The 23,308-nt window shown below is 36.5% G+C and overlaps 1 protein-coding gene across 6 annotated transcripts in view; it reads left to right on the forward strand.

Annotated features, from left to right (window-relative positions):
- Positions 1-23,308, forward strand: part of ERC1 (ELKS/RAB6-interacting/CAST family member 1) — a 565,692-nt gene that overhangs the window by 204,415 nt on the left and 337,969 nt on the right. For all 6 annotated transcript variants that reach the window (XM_054577182.1, XM_054577180.1, XM_054577185.1 and 3 more), the window contains one exon: positions 2,717-2,910. In XM_054577182.1, the coding sequence (XP_054433157.1) occupies positions 2,717-2,910 (194 nt within the window). The remainder of the gene's footprint in view (positions 1-2,716; positions 2,911-23,308) is intronic.

Here is a 23,308-nt window from a genome sequence, read left to right on the forward strand (position 1 = left end):
GGTGCCTCCAACAGTTTTAGTAGATAGAATTCCTCTCTTGACTTCTCCCGGTTGGTGCTGCAGCTATGGACGTGCTACACTCTGTGTGTGTACAGCCTGAGTGTCCCAGATTCGGTATATCCTCCCAAGTCTCTCCCAGTTAGGGTTGGGGGCTCCCTGTGCAGGACTCGGGGTCCCCTGCTCAGGAAGGGGTGGGAGCTCCTAAGCTGCATTTTCTGTCTGTTCTCTCCTCTTCTGCAGACACCTCACACAGGGTATTTCCCCTTCAACTCATAAAATCTCTCACTGGACGGTGCAAAGCATCCTCTCTACTCCTTTGCTTCAAAAATTAATATCAGCTAAAATTCTGTTGATTGTTCAGGTCTCTTATTAGAAGGTATGCTGAAAATCCATGCTAGGGGGGCACGAGCATGTGGGCTCAGCTTTCACCTAGTTGGCCTCCATCTTCTAACTCTAGATTTTCTGGCCAGCAAGTCTTACCTGGAAACTCCAGGGAAGACCAGGAGCTAGTGCTAGTTTCTGTCCCTGCTCTTCTCCCCCAGCGGACTGTTCGAAGGCTCACATATCCTCTCACTGTCTCTGTTCTTGGAGGGGCAGCCTGCAATACAAAAGGGCTGTGTGGGGGTCAGTGTGTGAGAAGCGTGGTCCCAGCTGGCCATCCCCACCTTACACACACCGCTTTGGGGTGCTTAGCCTCCCCTTCAGCTGAGCACCACCCTTGGGGGCTTGCCTGGCTGCAGCCTCAAGTTGCCACTGCTCAGTACTGCTGGCTGCTGCTGCTGCAGAAGGTGGAAAACACTGGGGTTAGTTCTTGGTCTAGAGCATCCCTAACACTGCCTGTAGTATAGTTTGAAATCAGGGAGCAGGATAACCTCTGGCTTTGTTCTTTTGTGTCAAGGTAACTTTGCCTATTTGGGAGCTTTTGTGGTTCCATATAAATTTTAGAGGAGTTCTAGTTCTATGAAAAATGTCATTGGAATTTTGATAGGGATTGCATTGAACAGTATTAATTCTTCTAATCAATGACCATGGAATATCTTTCCATTTACTTTTGTCTTCAGATTTCTTCATCGGTGTCTTTAGTTTTCAGTGTTTAGGTCTTTCATCTTCTTTGTTAAATTTATCCCTAGGTGTTTTATTCTTTTTGATACAATTGTAAATGGGATTATTAATTTCTCTTTCTGGTAGTTTATCACATATAGTAATGGAACAGATTTTTGTATATGAATTTTGTATCCTGCAGTTTCACTTAATTCATTTCAATTTTTGGATGGAGTCTCTATAATTTTCTATGTATAATATGTCATCTACAAATAGTGACAGTTTGACTTTTTCTGTTTCAATTTGGATGCCTTTACTTTTTTTTCCTTGCCTAATGGCTGTGGCTTTGACTTCCAATACTATGTTGAATAAAAGTGGTGAAAGTGGGCGTTCTTGTCTTATTCCTGATTGGAGAGGAAAAGTTTTCAGCTTTTCACCATTGAGTATGATATTAGCTGTTGGTGTGTCCTATCTGGCCTTCATTTATTCAAGGTACATTTTGTCTGTACCCCCTTTGTTGAGGGTTTTTATCATAAATGGATGTTGAATTTTGTGAAATAGTTTTTCTGTATCTATTGAGATAATTATATGATTTTTATCTTTCTTTTTGTTAATGCAGTATATCACATTGATTGATATGCAGATGTTGAATCATCCTCATATCCCTGGAATAAATCCTGGTTGATCATGGTGAATGGTCCTTTTAATTTATTGTTGAATTTGATCTAATGTTTTGTTGAGAATTTTTGTGTCTATGTTAATCAGAATTATTTGTATTTTAGTTTTATGGTATTCTTGTCTGGTTTTGATACCAGGGTAATGCTAACCTTGTGAAATGAGATTGGAAGTGTTCCTTCCCCTTCAGTTTTTTGGAAGAGTTTGAGAAGCATGGGTACTTAATCTTTGAATGTTTGGTAGATTCACTAGGGAAGCTTTCTGGTCCTGTACTTTTGTTTGTTGGGAGGTTTGTTATTGCTGATTCAATCTTCTTCTTAGTAAGCAGTCTATTCAGATTTTCTGTTTCTTCAGTGTTCAGTTTTAGAAAATTGTAAGTTTATAGGAATTTATTCATTTCCTCTTGGTTGTCTAATTTGTTGGTGAATAATTTTACATTGTAGTCTCATATGATCCTTCATATTTCTGTAGCATCAGTTGTAATTTCTCTTTCATTTTTGGTTTTACTTACTTGAGTACTCTTTTTTTTTTTTTCTTAGTAAGTCTAGGTAAAGGTTTGTCTATTTTGTTTATCTTTTCAAAGAACCAGCTCTTAGTTTTATTGATCTTTTCTATTGTCTTTTTAGTTTTGATTTCATTTATTTTTGATCTGATCTCTATTTTCTTCCTTCTAATAACTTTGGTTATATTCTTTCATTCTAGTTCCTTGAGGTGTAAAGGTAGATTTCATCTATAAGCATTTAAGAGGAGCAAAACTTTATAAATTGAAGACTAGCTATCAGATATCTGATGATATCTTATTGAAATTGACATATATACACACATACATACATACATGGTTTGCCCACTGTATGCATATCTGACAAAATTTGAATTGATATAATACCTTATTGAAATTGATAATATCTTATTGAAATATTTGTATGTCAGTTAGGATATTTGTCTCCATGGTTCGCCATTGTATGTATATCTGATAGAATTTGAACACTTTTCTTTGTAGGCACACGAGGCAACATTGGAAGCCAGAGCTAGTCCAGAGATGAGTGACCGAATACAGCAATTGGAGAGAGAGATTGCAAGGTGCAAAGATGAATCCAGCAAGGCCCAGGCAGAAGTTGACCGCCTCTTGGAAATTTTGAAGGAAGTAGAAAATGAGAAGAATGACAAAGATAAGAAGATTGCTGAGTTGGAAAGGTAAGGAAAGGGAAACTAAACAGGGCTTCACTATGTTCAAAAAGCTAAAATATTGTTTTAAAACTATGTATACTTTTGGGGGCATGCTTTTCAGTATACCTGCCTCTGTGAATTTAGGTTCATGAGTGCTTGATGGTACTTTATTATCTACTTTTTTCTAGGTCAGTGTAAATTCATTATTGCAGTCTTTAAAAGGCAACACGGAATGGGAGTAAATTGGGAAGCTATGGGCTTCAGCATTATTGGTTAGAAAGTATTCATTGACTAAGAAATTAAATTTTTCTACTGACAAATCAAGAGAGTACAAATAGCCACTTGCTCCTTAATTATTTATCTACCCAAGGAGCAAATGAGCCTCAAGTTCAAAGAGTAAATACCTTTTCATTGGTTTAGAGCTTTTTTTGTTGAGCTGATGTTTCTTTGGGCTATACATTTTTAGACTTTTACAACTTGAATTATAGAAAAGCATACTATTACACCAGTGTATAGGCCAAATTTAGAAGAAGGAAGACATTTTGAGGACAGTTTAGGAGACTTGGTTATGATATTTATGGAGCTCTGACTTTGAATTTTTCAAAATGAGCTGTGTTTCAACAGACCCAACCAGACAGCTCTCTTGGAATTTCTTTTGTCTATTTTTCTTATTAGACAATATTATACTAAAGATTAAGCATATGCCTCTTGGCCTCTTCTTTTATACCCACCATATAGTTAACATAAATTCACAAGTACATAGAAATAGTTCTTCTACTAGAACTTCATTAATCACACATATTTTTCTGAACAGAGAGACTGACAGTGACAGAATGAAATCACTAATATGTGTGGCTTCTTGGAGCCTGATTCTTATGAATATTTTTATTTTAAGGTTGGGAAGTATTAGACTGTTTCCATAAATTATTTATTCGTTTTAAACTTTTGGATTACTGGTAGACCTGATATTTTCCCCTAGAAATTATTTCTCTTGTTCTATATCGATAGAATTTTGATTTTCAACAAACAAACAAACAAAAGAAAAAACCAAGTCCAATCCTACAGTTCTTTTTCACTGTTCTAAAAATGTAAAAACATGGTCTAATTACCTGTTCACTTGTTTTATCTTGATACTAACTTTATTTATATTTCCTGGTTATATTAAGACAAATGGATAAATTCTTTACATCAGGATTAACAATTACAAGATTCTCAAGGTTACATTATATGTTTTTGTATGTCTTCCTTTGTGTTTGTGCTGCATCTCCCCTGCATGCATGCTCATGCGTCACGCACACCCCAACATGTTCTCATGAATACATACATGCCTCTCTTTGCTACTGTGTCAGCCTGCAATTAGTAGCAACACTGCATAGATTTTAAAATGATACTTTTGATGGATTAGTGAATTCCCATTAAATATATTTCAATATTTCAGAAAAGAAATTCCTTGATAAAGTTTTAGTATTTGGTTTGATTTTTGTGTTGGAAATCTATGTGAAAATTACTGCTTGCTTGACAAACGTTTCATTTTGGACCCAGTACTGACTTTGGTAGATGGATGTGATTTGAATGAGAGTAAGGCATAGGATTAAATCTATATTTGATATCCAAATAACTTTTATTAGCTATTGTATTTCCCACACTTTGAGAGTTAGAAATGACCTACTTTTTCCATGGAATGTACCACGTTTTATAAATTACTGGTCTTTCAAGGTTGTAATTTTGTTTCAGGATTTGACACAAAGTTTCTTAGCTGCCAAGAAGAGAAACATTAAAAAAAAGATTTTACTTACTTATTTTTAGAGAGAGAGGAATGGAGGGAGAAAGGGAGAGAAACACCAGTGTGGTTGCCTCTCATGCACACCCTCCCCGCCTCCCCCCACTTACCCCCCACCTCCCCGCTCTAGGGACCTGGTCTGCAACCCAGGCATGTGCCCTAACTGGTAACTGAACCCATGACCCTTTGGTTTGCAGGTGGGGGCTCAATCCACTGAGCCACACCAGCCAAGGGAAAGAAACAGTTTTTTGGTTTTTTTTTAATTTTTAAAAAAATTTTTTTAAATTTATTTTTTCAAATACATTTGTCTCTGCCTACCCCCCACCACTTTCCCTTGCCCCCTCCCTCCTTCCCTCCCTCAGCTCTTCCCCTTTGGTTTTGTCCATGAGTCCATAAAGAAACAGTTTTTAAACTCAGTTTTTGCTTACTGGCTTTGTAATTTGTTACTGAGCAACATAGTTTAAGATAGGAGTAAATTGTCAAGGATGGTTGGGATTATATAATGCCATTGCTCCCAGATTTAGTACTGAGGTGCATGTGTGTGGTTGCTGTGTTTCTCACTATCTACTTCTTATGTTGTCATTCTGGTATTTCCTGTGTGTGGGTATCAGAGGCCCAATGATTTATAATTTGACTTTCTTTTCTTTTGGTTTGTCTTGCCATGATCGTATTCTTTTGGGATTTTGGTATCTACATGTTTATATATGTGTTCCTATGTGGCCATGCTGTTTCTCAGAAAGCCAGTCTACTGCAGTTTGTACCTTCCATGTTAGGTTTCCGTCCCTGCACCATCTGGGGATTGGTTTGGGACTTCCCGGGAAAGTGAGTGTTTTGTAAGGCTGCAGTGCTGTACTAACTGAATTGCTACTGCTGCTCTTGTTACTGCTGGGGCTTGCTGGAGATTTGGCTTGATCAGAGTTAAAGAACAGCTAGTTGTATGTCAAGTTTAACTGTACTTCTTAGGTACATTGTGGATCAAGAGTGTACTTCTCTGGTAAGATTCTGATACTGTTCGTTATAATTTTCTTAGTCTTTGTTTCTAGCCCATGTTTATGTGGTCGTTCTTATGCTGGAATGCCCTCTAAGTCCTCTTAGCTGATGCATCTGTGTGCATCACACTTCAGGAAGTAGAATTAATTTCTAAAGGGTGTTCATAAGTGCATAAAGGTAGACTGTTATAATTATTGAACTAAAGAAAATTCTCATTCTTTTAACATTTCCTAATGCGTCTTATGGAAGGATACCCAATATTAAAAGGTTTAGATTACATCATGAAAAATTCTCAGACCTATTCATGGTCTTGAGAAAAATGAATAGTCCTTACACTGCTTTTATAGTAGTTACTATCAGAAGATGACTTAGTAGTGTACCACTGTTTTGACCTACTGCAGTTTTACAAAGATTTTAAAAGACCACCTGTACATCTGCAAATATATTTTTTCCAATTAAATCTAAGAATTACTATTTATACATTCATATTCCATACTGCGGTATATATCAGCTGGATTTCAACTAGAGAGGTAGTCCCAGGAGGAGAGATACGTACATACATGCATGCATACATAAACACATGTACACCATATATATACATTTATTACAAAGAATTGTACAATAGTATGTATATTTATACACATGTATATTTATATATACACACATATATAAAGAGATTTATTTCAAGTAGTTGTCTTGAGTTATTGTTGGAGACTGGCTAAGCAAGTATGAAATCTGTATGGTAAGCTGTCGCGAAGAGAAGATCACTAGCAGGGTAAGCACTCCCATGGGTATGGGCCAAAATTGTGATCTGCAGGCAGAATTTTTTTCTCTCCTAGGAAAACGATTCAGTTACGCTCATTTTCATTATCTGGGATAATCTCCTTAACTTAAATGGATTACAGGCTTTAGTTATATCTGCAAAATACCATCACATCTAGATTAGTGTTTGTTTAAGTAACTGGGCACTGTAGCGTTGAGAAGTTCACACTTCAAGAAAATCACCACTTGGTGATTCGGGATTGTCTTTATAGATCAATTTAAAGGAAATCCCCCCCACAAAAACTAGAACTTGACATGTCCTCATATAAATGGATCAATTTGGAATAGCTTCAGGAACCCTGAATGTAATTGAGAATTTCTCTTCTAAAGAGAAACTATTACAGGGTTTTAAAAAGATTCATAGTGAGTGGGCTTTTCTTTGACATAATATTTAACATATTTAGTGATGTACTAAAATTCTGATAGAATTATGATATTAGCATCTTTTCAGACTCCTAAAAAAATTGTTCATTTTCTACTTTTTCGCTCATGCTGTTCCTTTTACCTAAATACTCATATCATGGCAGTACACTGGGAGAATTATCCTCTATGCCATGTTGTGTTTTGCTTCGTAATATAGAAAAATTAATTTTGTTTGCAGCGGAAACCCTCAGTTTACTCTGAGGGTCATTTAGATTAGATTCAACTTATTTAGAAATTTTTATATGTAGAGAATTGGCAGTCATATGAATTTCATGTCATTTGGCTATCAAGAATTGCCTTTGGTGTATCAAAGTTAGGAATTTTCACTGATCTAAAGAATAATGGGATCTATTATTATATAACCTAATAATTAATAAAAATGTGGATTTATTGTGTTTCTCAATTTGTGGGAATATAAAAATTGGATTTTAATGGATATAGGTTTAGTTTTGGGGTACTTTAAAATTTAGCAGAGGGATTAACAAATGAGAAGAAAAGACATACTTTCTTGTAAGCCTTTAATCTTTGAAAGCCCTGAAGTTCTCTTTATTCTTTTTTTTGAGGATGGGTGGTGTAGGGGGCTTGGTTACTCTTTCTTTAAATATGCATCTCTAAAAACACTGCAGTTGATATTTATAGTTATCAAGCTCTAGAAAATAATACCCAATCTTTGAGTTTAGTTTCTCTTTCAATAACAAGTAAAAATAAAAACATGATTGTAAACAATCAAGATTGGCCTCTTTTTAACTTTGAACATGCATTCCACACTGTTTTATATATATATCAAAGGATCTTGGATTTTTATAGGTAGTAATCTGTAAGCGTCACAGAACATATGAAGCACACCCAGGTGGTATGTCAGTAGACCTATATTCTTATCCTGGATCTACCCTTAATCAGTGTGATTGTGAGGACGTTAATTTTTTAATTTGTTTTTCATTTTTTTATCTTATATAATGGGGATGATAAATCTTATTTCATTATTCTCACAACTTGTAAAAACTCATTTTAAGTATTGAAACATTACAAAAAAGTAATGTACAATTTGAAATAGTGCTTGTGTTCATGAAGTACACGTAAGGTAAAATTTAGATCCTGGAGACAGTCTGGATGGTACTTAAAAATCTAAGTATTTGGAGGATAATACTAATTTCAGTGAGATTGATTAATTTTTAAAAAGGTAAACTGCCTGTTATTATAAAAAGCAGTAGTGAACCACAGAAGTTTCAAGCTGCGTAGGAATATTAAGCATGGCTACTTTGTTCTTTTACTGCTGAGCAGTATTGGAAATGAATTGATGTTTATAGAGCCTTATGTATTTCTTCTTTATTGCTTTTAGATTGTATCATTTGAGGATGATTTGAAAATAGAAATATTGTTTGTAATTGGGAAAAATATTTTTTGTTTTCACATTTGAGAAAATTATATCAAATTATGCCAAATAAATTAGAGTCTTATAATTCTACAGCATAACCAAAGTTGTCAGTGTTTTTACGCTTTTGTTTATGGATAACTTGGATCCAAGAAATGGAGTGGTGTGGGAAAAGGAATGGTCAGTTTTAAGGCATATGTGTATGCAGCTAAGCTGACCAAAGTTGTGAAATCATAGTTAGCTACTTAAATGGAAATGGGGAGCACTAACCTTCTCCTATTTTCCTTTGTATTTAAGAAATAATTTTTTTCCCTGCCCCAGGAAGTGGTATACATTAAATAAATTTTTTCTTTAGAAACTCACATTAAGGTACAGTGGTGTAATCTACTGTAAAAATACATTTGTTGAGAGTTGAAAATCTGAAATTACTAATTTTTAGTAATCTGTGATCTCTTCCCTTTCTCTAACCCTGTGCTTTATGTTTTGTCTATGTCTATGAATAATAATATTTTTGAATATTGTCCTTACTAATTCTTTCTAACTTTCTCTTTCACATTTTCTTCCTGGATTTGCTGTTTCCTTCAGTCTCACCTCAAGGTCAGTATGATTGTACTAAAATGAAGGCATGTGATAGAGCGTTGTATGCTAACATTATCTTGACCTGAAATGATAGAACTTATTCCAGGAAAGCGATGTGTAGAAATCTAGTTATGAGTGCATAAATGGTAGGAGTATTAGATTACCAAAAGAGTGGACTCGAAGTTCTTTGCCTCAAAAGATAGGATAAATGGTCAGAAAGCAGGAATCAGACTGACCAGGTTTTGACTGAGAGAAATGAAAATGAAAGGAGCCACCAGGGGAATGAGGAGGGAAAAATTTATTGTTTTAATTTAATTAAAATTTCATCAGAAACATTCTGGCTAATAACAGCATATTAGCAGGATGAATTGCAGCATGAATCATGGAGGGAAAGTTGCCACAGTATGGATTTATATAAGACCTTTTGAATTTTTCACATGTGCAAATCTACACACACATCTTTAAAAATTTTGAGTTTGTTTTTTGATTCTGCTGATGTAACAAAACCAACCCCCACTACTGCTATTTATGTGTGTCAGAAGCAGTATCTAGAAGCTTTATATCTTCATTAGTAAGTAAATTAGTAAGAGAAACTGGCAGAAAGTAATTGGAAACTGTCTTTTTTCTTTCTTTTTTTTTTATTGTTGTTCAAGTACAGTCGTCTCCATTTTCCCCCCACTACTCTCCCCACACCTCCCACCCCCAATCTTACACCCCCCTTGGGTTTGTCCATGGGTTCCTTGACGACCCATCGCCTTCTTTTCCCCCGTTATTCCCCTCTCCCCTCCCCTCTGGTTACCAGCTGTTTGTGCTTTATTTCCATGTCTCTGGTTCTATTTTGCTTGCTTGTTTGTTTTGTTGATTAGGTTCCACTTATAGCTGAGATCAAATGGTATTTGTCTTTGACCACCTGGCTTATTTCAGTTAGCATAATGCTCTCCAGTTCCATCCATGCTGTCAACGAAGGGTAGGAGCTCCTTCTTTCTTTCTGCTGTGTAGTATTCCATAGTGTAAATGTACCATAGTTTTTTCATCCACTCATTTGCTATTGGGTACTTAGGTTGCTTCCAACACTTGGCTATTGTAAATTGTGTTACTATGAACATTGGGGTGCATAGGTTCTTTTGAATTGGTGTTTCAGGATTCTTAAGGTATAATCGCAACAGTGGAATTGCTGGGTCAAAAGATACTTCCATTTTTAGTTTTTTGAGGAAATTCCATACTGTTTTCCACAGTGGCTGTACCATTCTGCCTTCCCACCAGCAGTGTACAAGAGCTCCCTTTTCTCCACAACCTCACCAGCACTTGTTGTTTGTTGATTTGTTTATGATGGCCATTCTGACCAGTGTGAAGTGGTATTTCATTATGGTTTTAATCTGCATCTCTCTGATGGCTAGTGATGCTGAACATCCTTTCATATGTCTTTGGGCCCTCTGTACGTCCTCCTTGGAGAAGTATCTCATTTCTTTTTGGCCATTTTTTAACTGGATCGTTTGTCTTCCTGGTATGGAGTCTTGTGAATTCTTTACATATTTTGAAGATAAAACCCTTCTCTGAGGTGTAAAATATATTTTCCCAAATGATTGGTTCCCTTTCATTTTGCTGATGGTATCTTTAGCCATGCAGAAGCTTTTTATTTTGATGAAGTCTCATTTGTTTATGCTTTCCTTTATGTCCCTTGCTCTAGAGGATGTATTGGTGAAAATATTGCTGCATGAGATATCTGAAATTTTCCTGTATGTTTTCCTCTAGGACTTTTATGGTGTCATAACATAAATTTAAGTCTTTTATCCATCTTGAGTTTATTTTTGTGTATGGTGTAAGTTGGTGGTTGAGTTTCATTTTTTTCATGTGGCTGTGCAGATCTCCCAACACTATTTGTTGAAGAGACTATTTTTACTCCATTTTATACTCCTGCCCCCTTTGTCAAATTTAATTGAGCACAGAGATATGAGTTTATTTCTGGTCACACTATTCTGTTCCCTTGATCTATGTGTCTGTTCTGTTTTGATTACAGGGGCCTTGTAATATTGTTTGATATCAAGTATTGTAATCCCTCCTATTTTGTTCTTCTCTCTAAAAATTGCTGAGGCTATTTGGGGTCATTTATGGTTCCATATAAATTTTTGAAATGTTTGTTCTATATGTGTAAAATATGTCATTGGTATTTTGATAGGGATTGCATAGACTCTATAAATTGCTTTGGGTAGTATGGGCATTTTGATGATGTTAACTCTTCTAACCCATGAACACAGTATATGCTTCCATTTATTTGTGTCTTCCTTAATTTCTTTCTTCAATGTTATGTAGTTTTCTGAGTATAGGTCTTTTGCCTCCTTGGTTACGTTTATTCCTAAGTGTTTTATTTTTCTTGTTGCTATAGCAAATGGAATTTTTTTTCCGCTAATTTCTGTTTCTGTTATTTCATTGTTGGTGTACAAAAATGCCTTCTATTTCTGAATATTGACTTTGTATCCTGCTGCTTTGCCAATTTCACTTACTAGCTCGAGTAGTCTTTTGATGGAATCTATGGGGTTTTTTATGTACATTATCAAGTCATCTACAAACAATGACATTTTTACTTCCTCCTTTCCAATTTGGATGTCTTTTATTTCTTCTTCTTGTCTGATTGCTGTGGCTGGGACTTCCAATACTATGTTGAATAGAAGTGGTGAAAGCAGGCAACCTTATCTTGTACCCAGTCTTAGTGAAAAAGCTTTTAGTTTTTGCTCTTTGAGTATGATGTTAGCTGTAAGTTTCTCATATATGGCCTTTATTATGTTGAGGTATGCTCTGTGTAATCACACTTTGGTAAGTATTTTTATCATAAATGGGTGCTGTACCTTATCAGATGCTTTTTCTGCATCTATTGATATGATGATATGATTTTTTACTTTCCTTTTGTTTGTGTGATATATTACATTTATTGATTTGCAGATATCATACCATCCTTGCATCCCTGGGATGAATCCACTTGATCATGGTGTATAATTTTTTTTATGTGTTACTGGGTGTGATTTGCCAACATTTTGTTGAGGATTTCAGCGTCTGTGTTCATCAGCAATATTGGTCTGTAGTTTTCTTTCTTTCTTGTGTATTTATCTGTTTTTGGGATTAGGATGATGGTGACCTCATCAAAAGAGTTTGGGAGTCTTCCCTGTTCTTGGATTTTTTGGAATAGTCTGAGAAGGACAGGGGTTAGCTCTTCCTTAAATGTTTTATAAAATTCTCCTGTGAAGCCGTCCAGTTCAGGGCTCTTGTGTGCTGAGAGTTTTATGATTACTACTTCAGTTTCACAAGCTGTTATCCATCTGTTCAGGCTTTCTGCTTCTTGATTTTGTTTTGGAAGATTATATTTCTCTAGAAATTTGTCCATTTCACCCAGGTTTTCAAATTTCTTGGCATATAATTGTTTGTAGTAATTTCTTACAGTCCTTTGTATTTCAATAGTGTCATTTGTAATTTCTCCTCTCTAATTTCTGACTTTATTTATTTGAGTCTTCTCGTTATCTTGACGAGTCTGCCTAAAGGCTTATCAATTTTGTTTATCTTTTTAAAGAAGCTGCTCCTGAATTTATTGATCCTTTGAATTTTCTTTTAGTGTCTATGTCTTTTTATTCTTCCCTGATCTCTATTATTTCCTTCCTTCTACTCACTCTGGACTTTTTGTTGTTGTTCCTTTAGTTCTTATAGATGTAGGGTTAGGTTGGTCAATTGAAATGTTTCTGTCTTTTTTAGGTAGGCCTGTATTGCTATGAACTTCTCTCTTAAGGCTGCCTTCATTGTGTCCCATGGGTTTTAGGCTGTTGTGTGTTCATTTTCATTTGTTTCCAGAAACTTTTTGATTTCTTCCTTGATCTCATTATTAACCCATTCATTGTCTAATAACATGCTATTTAATCTCCATGAATTTGAATGTTTTTGAGTTTTTTCCTTGAGGTTGTTGTTTAGTTTCAGGTGCTTTTGGTCTGATAAAATGCTTGATAAAATTTCAGTTTTTTTGAGTTTGTTGAGACTTGTTTTGTGTCCTGTCATGTGGTCTGTCTTTGAAAATGTTCCATGTGCATTTGATAAGAATGTGTATTTTGCTCTTTGGGATGAAAGGAGATATATATATATATATAAAGTCCGTTTGATCTAGGGTGTTGTTCAAGGCTGCAATATTCTTGCTGATGTCTTGTTTGGAAGATCTAACCATTGTTAATAGTGGGGTGTGAAAATCCCCTGCTATAACTGTGTTGCTCTCTATATCTTCTTGAAGTCATCTAAGATTTTCCCTACATCTCCTATATTGGGTGCTCCTATATTGGGTGCACATATGTTTACAATGGTTACGTCTTCTTGATTGGCTCTTCCCTTGAGTATTATGAAGTGTCCTTCTTTGTCTCTTTTTATTGCATTTGTTTTGAAGTCTGATTTGTCTGAAATAAGTATTGCTACCCCGGATTTTTTTTTCCTGTCCATTTGTTTGGAATATTTTTTTCCCAACCCTTCACTTTAAGTCTTTGTAGGTCTTTTATTCTGAGGTGGGTCTCTTAGAGGCAGCACATATGCGAGTCATGTTTTTGTATCCATTCAGCTACCATGTAGCTTTTGATTGGAGCATTTCATCCATTTACATTTAAAGTTATTATTGATAGCCTTATTCATTACCATTTTCCCCCTTTGTGCCTTTGTTCTCTCTCTCTCTCTCTTTCTCTCTCTCACTCTTTTCCTTCATCTTCTTAATGCAGTCCCTGTAGCATGTCTTGCAATGCCGGTTTGGTGGAGGTGTATTCTTTTAACCATCTTTTGTCTGGGAAAGTCCTTATTTTACTTTCCATTTTAATTGGAAACATTGCTGGGTAGAGCAGTCTTGGTTGCAGGCCTTTGTTTTTCATGACTTGGAATATTTCTTGCCGTTCCCTACTGGCTTGCGGTGTTTCTGTTGAGAAATCTGCTGCTAACCTTCTCAGAGCTCTCTGGTTTGTTACTTCCTGTTTCTTTCTTGCTGCCTTTAAGATTCTCTCTCTGTCTTTGGATTTTGCCATTTTAATTATGATGTGTCTTGGAGTGGACCTCCTGGGGTTCATCTTGATTGGGACCCTCTGTGCTTCCTGAACTTGTGAGTCTTTTCCCTTCTCCAGGTTAGGGAAGTTTTCTGTCATTAGTTTTTCAAACAGGTTTTCTATCCCTTGCTCTTTTTCTTCTCCTTCTGATATTCCTGTGATGTGAATGTTTTATGCTTCATGTTGTCCTGAAGTTCCCTTAAACTATCCTAGTACTTTTTGAGTCTTTTTTCATTTTGTTACTCTACCTGGGTATTTCCTTCTACCTTGTCTTCCAGCTGGCTGATTTGGTCCCCTCCTTCATCCACCCTGTTTGTAATTCCTTCTAGTGTATTTGTTATTTTAGATATTGTGTTCTTCATTTCTTCCTGGTTGTTGTTTATAGTTTCTATTTTCTTTTTCATGTTGTTACAGTTCCTACTCAGTTCCTTGTAGGTATCACTGAGTTCCTTGAACCTCCTTATAGCCATTTTATTGAATTCTATGTCTGATAAATTGCTTGCTTGCCTCAGTTTCATTTAGCTCTTTTGCTGGGGATCTTGCCACTCCTTTCAATTGGGGGTTCTTTCTTTTTCTTCCCATTTTAAGTGAGCCTTTTTGTTTGTTTCTGTTTCTCAGAGTGCTCTGCTTTGCCTGCCTGTCTTTGTGGGGTGGACTTCTGTGGTAGGGCTTCTGTGGGACTCAGTGGTGCAGTCTCTTTGATCTCCTTGTTTGGATGCTCTAAGGTTGCCCTTTCTTCTGTTTGTGTGTACTTGGGCTTTGCATGTTGGTGGCTGTTTTGTTGTTGGTTTCTCCCCTCAGTAGGCTTACTGGTAGTCACAACTCCTGCCTTGTCTTGTATGCTGTTGTACAGGTGTTGGTTAACAAAGCAGTATTACCAGACAACCAAAACTATGTCAGCAATCAGATTCCCCCTACCACATCATCAGTCTCAACTGCTATTGAGCAATGATTAAGAAAGGTGAAGAGATATTATGAATATTATAAGATATGACAAAGGACATACGAGATGACCAAAGTGGGGAAAATATTGAGTGGGGAGAAGGAGGGGAATTGATTAGAGTAGGGATAGGACCAAGGCAAAGGGAGAGAACGAAGGTTAAAACTTAAGTAAAACACAGATGGGCTCTGGGAACAATGGGGCAGGAAAAGGGAAGAGTATACTTTTAGGTTTGAAGTAAAATTAAAAAGGTATTGGACCAGCAGGGGCAAAATTGAAGAAAAACCACAGCAGGTTCGACAGCAATGACAGCTAAATGAAGTTTAATGAAGATGGAACAGAAATAAGAAAATTTTACAAAAGAGAAAAGTGAGTATGAAGTGCCTACTGTAAAGAAAAGTGATTTTGATAGGATAGGGTAAGAAAACAGGTAAGAGTAAGGAGTAAAGCCCAGGTTGAGAGAGGAGAAGAAAAATGAAATAAAATTCCTCACTCAACTGATGAGGGGCACAGGGAAGGCAAAATGGAGTAAGACAGTGGGAGAGTATTCTCTGGGATTTAAAGTACAAACAAATAGTGACCAAATAGGAGTTCCTTTGGAGAAGTAGAGCAGTAACTGTGGTATTTCACCCAGCTAGCCACTGTTTATAAAGGGTAGGAAGGAAATAAGACTATTATAAGAAGGGAAAAAGAATGTGAGCTGATTTAAGAAAGAAAAGCACTGATGCAAGGTTAGATAGAGGAGAAATAGTGGGAGTAAGGGATAGGAACATGGTGCAGTGTGAGAGAAAATACAGTTTACAACAACATTAATAGAGCTCAGGAAGATGGCAAAATGGATTAAGACCAGGGAAGGGTGCTGTGTGGATTCGGAATAACAATAATATGAAAAAATATATACAACCTGGATATAAAGAATAGAAAGTAAAGGACTAAGAGTGGTGAGTTATTTAGAATATGAGTGAAGTGAAAGAAGAAAAATGCGATATGAAAGGGAGATTTAAAAAACAAGGAAAAACAAAAAACAAAAAACCAAAAGCAAACAAAAAGAAAAGAAGAAAGAGAAATTAAAAAACACACACACACACAAGTTCTGATGAAGAGCCAGGTGAAATTTGTCTTAGTTGTTGGTATCTACCCTCTGATTTCTTTCTGGATCCATGTCTGGTTTTCTCTCAGCTCCAAGTGCTGGGTGGGTCATCCGTCTTTTGTCAATCTAACCTGTGGGTCCTTCCCCTCCCCGTGGAGGGAGCTTCTGTTGCTCTCGAGAGGGTGACATCTCTGAGTCTTGCCTGGATGGCATTGTTCAGTCTTTCAGGAAAACTGTAGGTACGTTCCCTCTGCCCTACACCTCCAGTCTTATTCTGTCACAGTTTATTTCTAATAATGTATAGTTTCTGCTTAAATAGCTCTCTGTTTCATGGGGTGGGGGACAGGGGACAATCTATGTAAGAGTGTCATCTCTCTCCTGCTTGGTGTGGTCTGTGTAAGAGCCAAGTCTGCGTGGTGCCCTGGATCCCCTTGTAGTACTCTTTCTTAACTGCCTTTTTTGCTGGCCTCAGTGAAATAGGGCCCCAGGACCTAAAGTATTTTGTCTCCCTGTGGGGAGTTTAAAATTGGGTCTTTTAGGCATTAGCCTTGCTGTCATACTCTTGGTGGGAGCAGCCAGCGGGGGGCGGGGGGGGGGCGGGGGGGGAGCCCCCTGCTGGTTGCTAAGCCTGCCCAGCTGGTTTTGTAGATCTTCCAATCTTCTGCAGATGGTGGGGAGTTGGGCTCAGTTTTCTATTTCCAGTAGTTCCTTCAAAAAGGGGGCTCAGTCTGGGCTATAATAATCACAAGTCCACAGTTTCCAGCCCACTGCCCTCAAACCACTGTGTGCCCACACTCTCTACTGTGTGCAGTTGTGCCAGGCTGATGCCGGTAAACCACCTCATTTTGCGCCCCTTTGATCAATCTGCGAGGTGCACTGAGTAGGAGCAAATCACGTCCACAATCCTCCCTCTTTGTTTCCCTGGCAGCTGCACACACGAGTCCCCTGCCCAGCGTGTCTCAGTTTCCCTTTTGAGAAAAGTCTCTGTGGACGCCATTGTCACTCTGAGCCACTGCCCAGCTTCCACACACTCCAGCTCTCTGGCAAATCAAGAGTCTGTCTCAGTTATGGCCACTCACTGCCCACCTCTCCTTCCAGCTCCAGGTGCTGCCAGGATGCCTCCCAATCTCTGGCACAGTCCCAGCAGTGACTGCTACTCCAGCTTGGGTGCGCTGCCAGCTGTGTGCGTGTGTACTGTTTTTCCCCGGTGACTTAATGCTTTCAAGTTGCTCGTGGCGCAGGTCTGTGATTTCCCTGTCCTAGAAGGGGAGGAAGCCACTAGGCTGCTGTCACTGACCCAGCTGTCCTCCAGTGTTGTCCCTGCTGCAGCTGGGGTTTTGGCGCCATGCCCAGGGACTTTCCCTGTGTGCCTATAAAACCTCCTTACTGCCCATTTTGAAGCGTCCTCTGCACACTTTGGCTTCCAAACTTCAAATCAGCTAAGATTCTGTTGACTGTTTACTCTTTTTTTTTTTTTTTTTGGAAGATCAACTAAGTGTCCCAGTGAGTGCATGAGCAGGTGGGCTCAGCTCCCACCTACTTTGCCACCATCTTCTTCTCCCAAAAACAACTTTTTACAGAATGTATCATGAGAGGAAAACTTACCACAGGCTGTCATTACCTAATTTAAAGGAGGTTAATTAAATATAAACCATACTAGCTTGTTTGTTCTCATTATTAGTTCAGTTTATTGACACAACTTTAGGACACTGTCAAATTGATTCTCCTCTTCGTTACTGTAAAATGTGTCTGTTTGACCCCCTTACCCCACAATATCATTCCTCTTTGGTTTGTTTTCCAAATTATGGAAATCTTATTATGTCACTTCCCTACAAAAGTCTTAGACACTTAAGGTAAACTATAGATTTCTTGCTTAGCATGATATAATGACCGGGCTTTGTTTACCGTTAGCTTCCTTTGTCTCTATTCTGCTCCTCCAACTTTAAACTATAGTCATACTAAATGTGGTTTTTCCCCAACATGACACATTCTCCTTTTCATCAGGGCTTTATTCATGCTGTTTTCTCTCTCTAATAACCTGAACTAATCCCTTAGAAAAGTTCATATATCATTTTTCATAAAGCTTTTTCTGATCATCACCACCAGCATACTAAGTTATGCCCGCACTAGGTTAGCTCTCTTTCCTGTAGACTCTCATAGCACTTAGTATGCACTGTATTTGCTTGGATGCCTGGAAGGTATTTGGGAGTAGGAACTATTTTTATTTATGGATTTGTATCCCTAATGTTTGGTACATGATGGTGAGTTTAACCAAGTATTTGTCTATTTAATGAATGATGAAAACATAAAGACTTAGCAGACTGCCAAAGCTTACACAAATGTAGATCCTCTTGCATTCCAGAGCCCATTTTCTCCCAGGCAGTGCCTTAAATTTATTTTTAATTCTTTGATAATCCTGTTGGTAATCCTGATTCCATCCTTTAGTGACATTCATCTTTATTACCTGTAACTTAGCATGTGGTCTAATTTTCTGGTAACCCTATGGCCTTGAGGTAATTTCTTCTTGATGTAAAATTATTCCCTGACTCTTTCTGCCTAAAATCTTAGGCTTTGTTTCTGTCTGTCCACATAAGGTTAAACTAAAATCATAATGTCTTATATTTATTTAGTATCTAATAGTTTACAACACACTTTCACTTTTATCTCCTAATGTAAACGAAGAGACAAATTCTATGAAAGAACTAAAGGCTTATTCTGTGACACTCTATTTCAAGTGGAGAGAAAGTGGTAGCTTTTTAAAAGACAAAGTGCACAGAAAAGCTACTAACCTTAGAGTTCATTTGAAAAAAATAAAATGAATCAGTATGAGAATGCCAAGCTGTGCTGTCCTTTTGGAGAAAGGAAGAAACACCGAAGGATGAAATTTCTTAAGAACAAAGTCATTTTCATTTCAGTTATTGGGTTGGCCAAAAAGTTTTTTGTTTTTTTTTTCTGTAAGATGACTCTAGTAGCACTCAGTTTTCTTTAACTTCATTCTAAACAATTTCGTTAGACTGTATTGTGACAGCTGTCATATCAATGTGCATTAAAAAAAGCTTATCAGAATTGGTGGATTTCTGTGTAGACATTTTAATAGTGAAGATGGAAGAAAATAAGCAACATTGTTGGCATATTATGCTTTATTATTTCAAGAAAGGTAAAAATGCAGCTGAAACAAAGAAGATTTGTGCAGCATATGGAGAAGGTGCTGTGACTGATCAAATGTATCAAAAGTGGTTTGCAAAGACTCATGCAGAGATTTCTCATTGGACGATGCTCCACAGTCAGGTAGACCAGTTGAAGTTGACAACAATCACATCGAGACATTAATTGAGAACAGTCTTCTTTCTACCATGTGGGAGATAGCTGACATACTCAAAATATCCAAATCAATAAAGTTATTGGTGAAAATGAAAAATGTCTTTTATTTTACAGAAAAAACTAAACAGACTTTTTGGCCAACCCACATACAATCAAAACCATTATTTGTGTATATATGTTGGATCATCTGGGTTACTATAACTAAATGGCATATGTAGTTGCATCATCCATTTTTAAGGTTATGATCTTGATGTCCTCAAGTGTTACTGCTGCACTTGTTTTGGGCTAATGAGAAAAGAACATCGTGGACTCAATAGATAATGTTGCTTTTATTTCAAGCAAAGTTTAAATGATGTTATAGTACACTGTATGAAACAAACTTATTTTTAACAATTTGATAAAGAAAAGTTTGGGGACAAATTAATCTTGTAACTTAAATGAACTTGGACCATATTAGTAAGTAATGATGAGTATATGGGGAGCAGTGATTTAACTGCATATTAAATTAATGTTGATAATTTGAATTTCACTGTGATTTTAGTTTTCCTTATATTTAATCTGTAAATTCTAGATTTAATATTTGTATATTTTAAAGTAAGTATTATAAACTTATGAATAGGAAGTCTAAAAAATATTTTCCTTTACAGTTATGCTATAATGTACTACACTGTAGTTTAGATACAGACACTTCAGTCGTGGAGATGAAGCAGTTCTGCTTAGGGAAGTGCTGAAAATCTTTGCTAGGATGCTGCCATTTGAGCTTCATCTTGAAGAATGAGTACATGTATGCTAGGCAGAAACAGGGCAAGGGAAAAGGTAAGGACATTAAGATGTCTGAAGAGGCAAAAAAAAAAAAAAAAAAAAGCACACAAACCCAGCAACTTAGTGTGCAGGAGTAATAGAAATACAGGTGATTGTAAGGGTCTTTGCTGCCTATTAAGGGAATTTGGATTGTATTATGTAGTCAGTATGAATCCAACAAAAACAAAAAGGGAATATAAATTTATAATTTATCTGCATACTGAATTTTTATAAATTAAATTATGTTTTACATAATATCACAGTTCCGTTGGTTAAGGACCCCTTGGGAGTGGAATATCAATGTTTGTAATGAAAGTAAATTGCCCTGTAGATTTTTAGATTTATAAGTTAAAATTTTGATATTTTTGCCTTCCTCTTTTTCACTAGGCCCATCCTTTATTAATGAAATCCTTAAATTTTATTATTTCCTTACTTTTCAGTAGAATGCTTTAGCAGTTGTCTTCTGTCCAATTGATTTAATGATTTTCATTATATTTTAACCAGAATTTATGAAGAAACCCATTTATAAAGTTTTCTGATCACTAGCATTTATTTGTGCCAGAAAAAAGTTGTTACCATTGCCTACTTAATATATCTGCTTATTTTTAACACTTTTGTTAATGCCTTGATTCCCACATTAGCCTTCAACTATTACCTCTCTTGTGCATAGTGAACTGTGTTATGGTGAACTGTCCAAAATAAATTAGTTATTAAACTTCAGTCCTGTGACATCACCAGGTGAAAAAATATGGATGGTGCACTCTGCATATACAATTTAATAAACTGTTGTGTGGCATGATTAAACTGTAGTATTCAGAACATTCACCATAAACATAATTTGAGGGAGGGGATTATAAATAGACTGATGTCTACAAGAGCATTTTTCAGATTGAGAGAAAAGAGAGCAGTAAATAAAAAGCCTTATTATCTGTTTAATTGTCCTGTTCATGCTAGAACATACTTTTCCATAGGTCATTGGGTCAGCTATCTCCACGGGTCCGACTTCGACCTACAAGGTTTGGATCCCTACTGATTCTATGAGGCCTCAGGCTTATAATAAAAAGATATGAAAGGGAGAAGAAAATTAAATGAAGTAGGAATGTTGGGGAAGAACAATAAAATTTAAAAGAGAGGAAAAAAGAGGTGGAACATGAGGATATATGTATTTTTTTTAGAACCAAAATTTTACTCAAAAGTTTAGGGTTGTATGTCCTGTTTTAGGCAGTGATAGAAATAAAGCTAACGCATAAAAGAAATGGATGCTTTCCATAAAAGTGCTTGGTGCTTTCCTCTATCATTATGAATAAATCAGGGAGAAATCCAGAGTGAGCAACATAGAACAGCAGCATCCTCACTAACTTAAAAGAAAAAAAATAAAATAATTGACAATATATTTATTCTGTTACGGATCCCAAAAGGCGTCACCATTGTAACGCAGGGATTTTCTTTGGCTCATCGTTTCTCTCCCGCACTTTCAGATTTCATGGCACAACACAATCATAGCATTGTGCCATATCCTTTGTATTTTTTCTCAGACTTTATACATTAATTTTGAATATATCAACAGTGTTGAAGTCTTATCTGTACTCAATTTGGAAAACAAGCAATGACTGTTGTGGTAAAACCAAGTCCACAAATTATATGAAGGATGCCTTTCCCTCAATTATCCTTTGCCTTTATTTTCAAGATTTTGCAGTCTCCTGGTACATTTGTGACTGTGCCTTAAAATTTCCATTCTCCATCTTTAAAAATCCTTCCTTGACATGATATCCCCTTCTAGCTGGTGCTCCATTTCTCTTTTCTCAACAAATCTTGTTAAGAGAATTAATTGTAATTGCTATTTGCATTTCCTCACCTTCCTTCAAGTTCATCAAAACAGGACTCTATTTTTATCTATTTTTTAAATCTATTTTCATCACTTCCCTGAGACTGCATTTGTCAAGGTTGTCAGTTTGTGTGTGTGTGTGTGTGTGTGTGTACAAATACATACATACATACGCATACATTGATCAAGTCCAAAAATCACTGTTTCCATCTTACTTTACCTTGCTGTGTTCTGCACACTCCCTTCCTTGAAACACTGTTTTCATTTTGCATCTCTGGCAGCAGATTCCCTTTGTTTCCCCACCTCTTTCACCTTTCATTCTTTCTCTATTGTCATTTCTGGTTCCACCGTATTCTCCTAGATGCCTGAAGGGCTCCATTCTCAGCCATATTCTCTTTTCAACAGGTAACTTCTCAGAATGTCTTCAAGTCTCATGACTTTCAATATCAACCATATATTGATTACTCCTAAATTAATTTACTTAACACCCAGCCCTTAGGACCTCTGGAATAATATACTAATAAATTATATGATGTGTGTAATTATGCCCAGAACAGATCTCTTGATTTTCTTATCCCTTTCAAAACTTTTCCCCTAATATTCCCCAGTTCAATAAATGGGGAATAAATCATCAACTAATTCTTGATTCCTCGCTCCTCCCTCTTCCCACATTAATAAAATCAATCACTAAGTCCTGTCACATCTCACAGATATGTCTGAAATTTTCTCCACCTCCTGCAATAAACCATTAACTCTTATTCAAACTACCGCAGTAGCTTTCTAACTGGTATTCTTGCTTCTTTGTTATCTTCCTTTGCCAGTCTCTTCCATAGCAGGTTGACTGAACTCTTTCTTTTTTAAATCTTTTAAATCATGTTTATTCTATTACAGTTGTCTCAATTTTACCCCCTTTGCTCTCCCACACCCACCCCACCCCACCCACTGCTCCCACAGTCAATTTCCACTCTGTTGTCCATGTCCATGGGTCATTCATACATGTTCTTTGTCTAGTCCCTTTCCCTTCTTTCCACCATTGTCCTCTTTCCCCACTCCCTCTGGACACTTTCATTCTGCTCTTTGTTTCCATGCCTGTAGTTTATTTTGTTCGTTAGTTTATTTTGTTGAATAGATTCCACTTATAGGTGAGATTATATGGTATTTGTCTTTCACCAACTGGCTTATTTCACTTAGCTTACTCTTCTCCAGTTCTATCCATGTTGTTGCAAAATGTAGGAGTTCCATCTTTCTCTTTTCAGTTTTTTTAAAATGCAGATTTTATTTTCTTTCTTTATTTATTTTAAATGTCAAAATCTATTATAATTATTAAAAAATTTAAATCCATTATAAAGTCTCAGCAATTAAAACATGATACCAGCACAGAAATAATCAAGTAGATCAATGAAATATAATGAGCATTCGAGAAACAAACGTATA

This window comes from Pteronotus mesoamericanus, unplaced genomic scaffold (genome assembly GCF_021234165.1).
Source record: "Pteronotus mesoamericanus isolate MK-2021 breed Mesoamerican mustached bat unplaced genomic scaffold, CSHL_Meso_final contig_41, whole genome shotgun sequence".
In the NCBI taxonomy this organism is placed as follows: domain Eukaryota; kingdom Metazoa; phylum Chordata; class Mammalia; order Chiroptera; family Mormoopidae; genus Pteronotus; species Pteronotus mesoamericanus.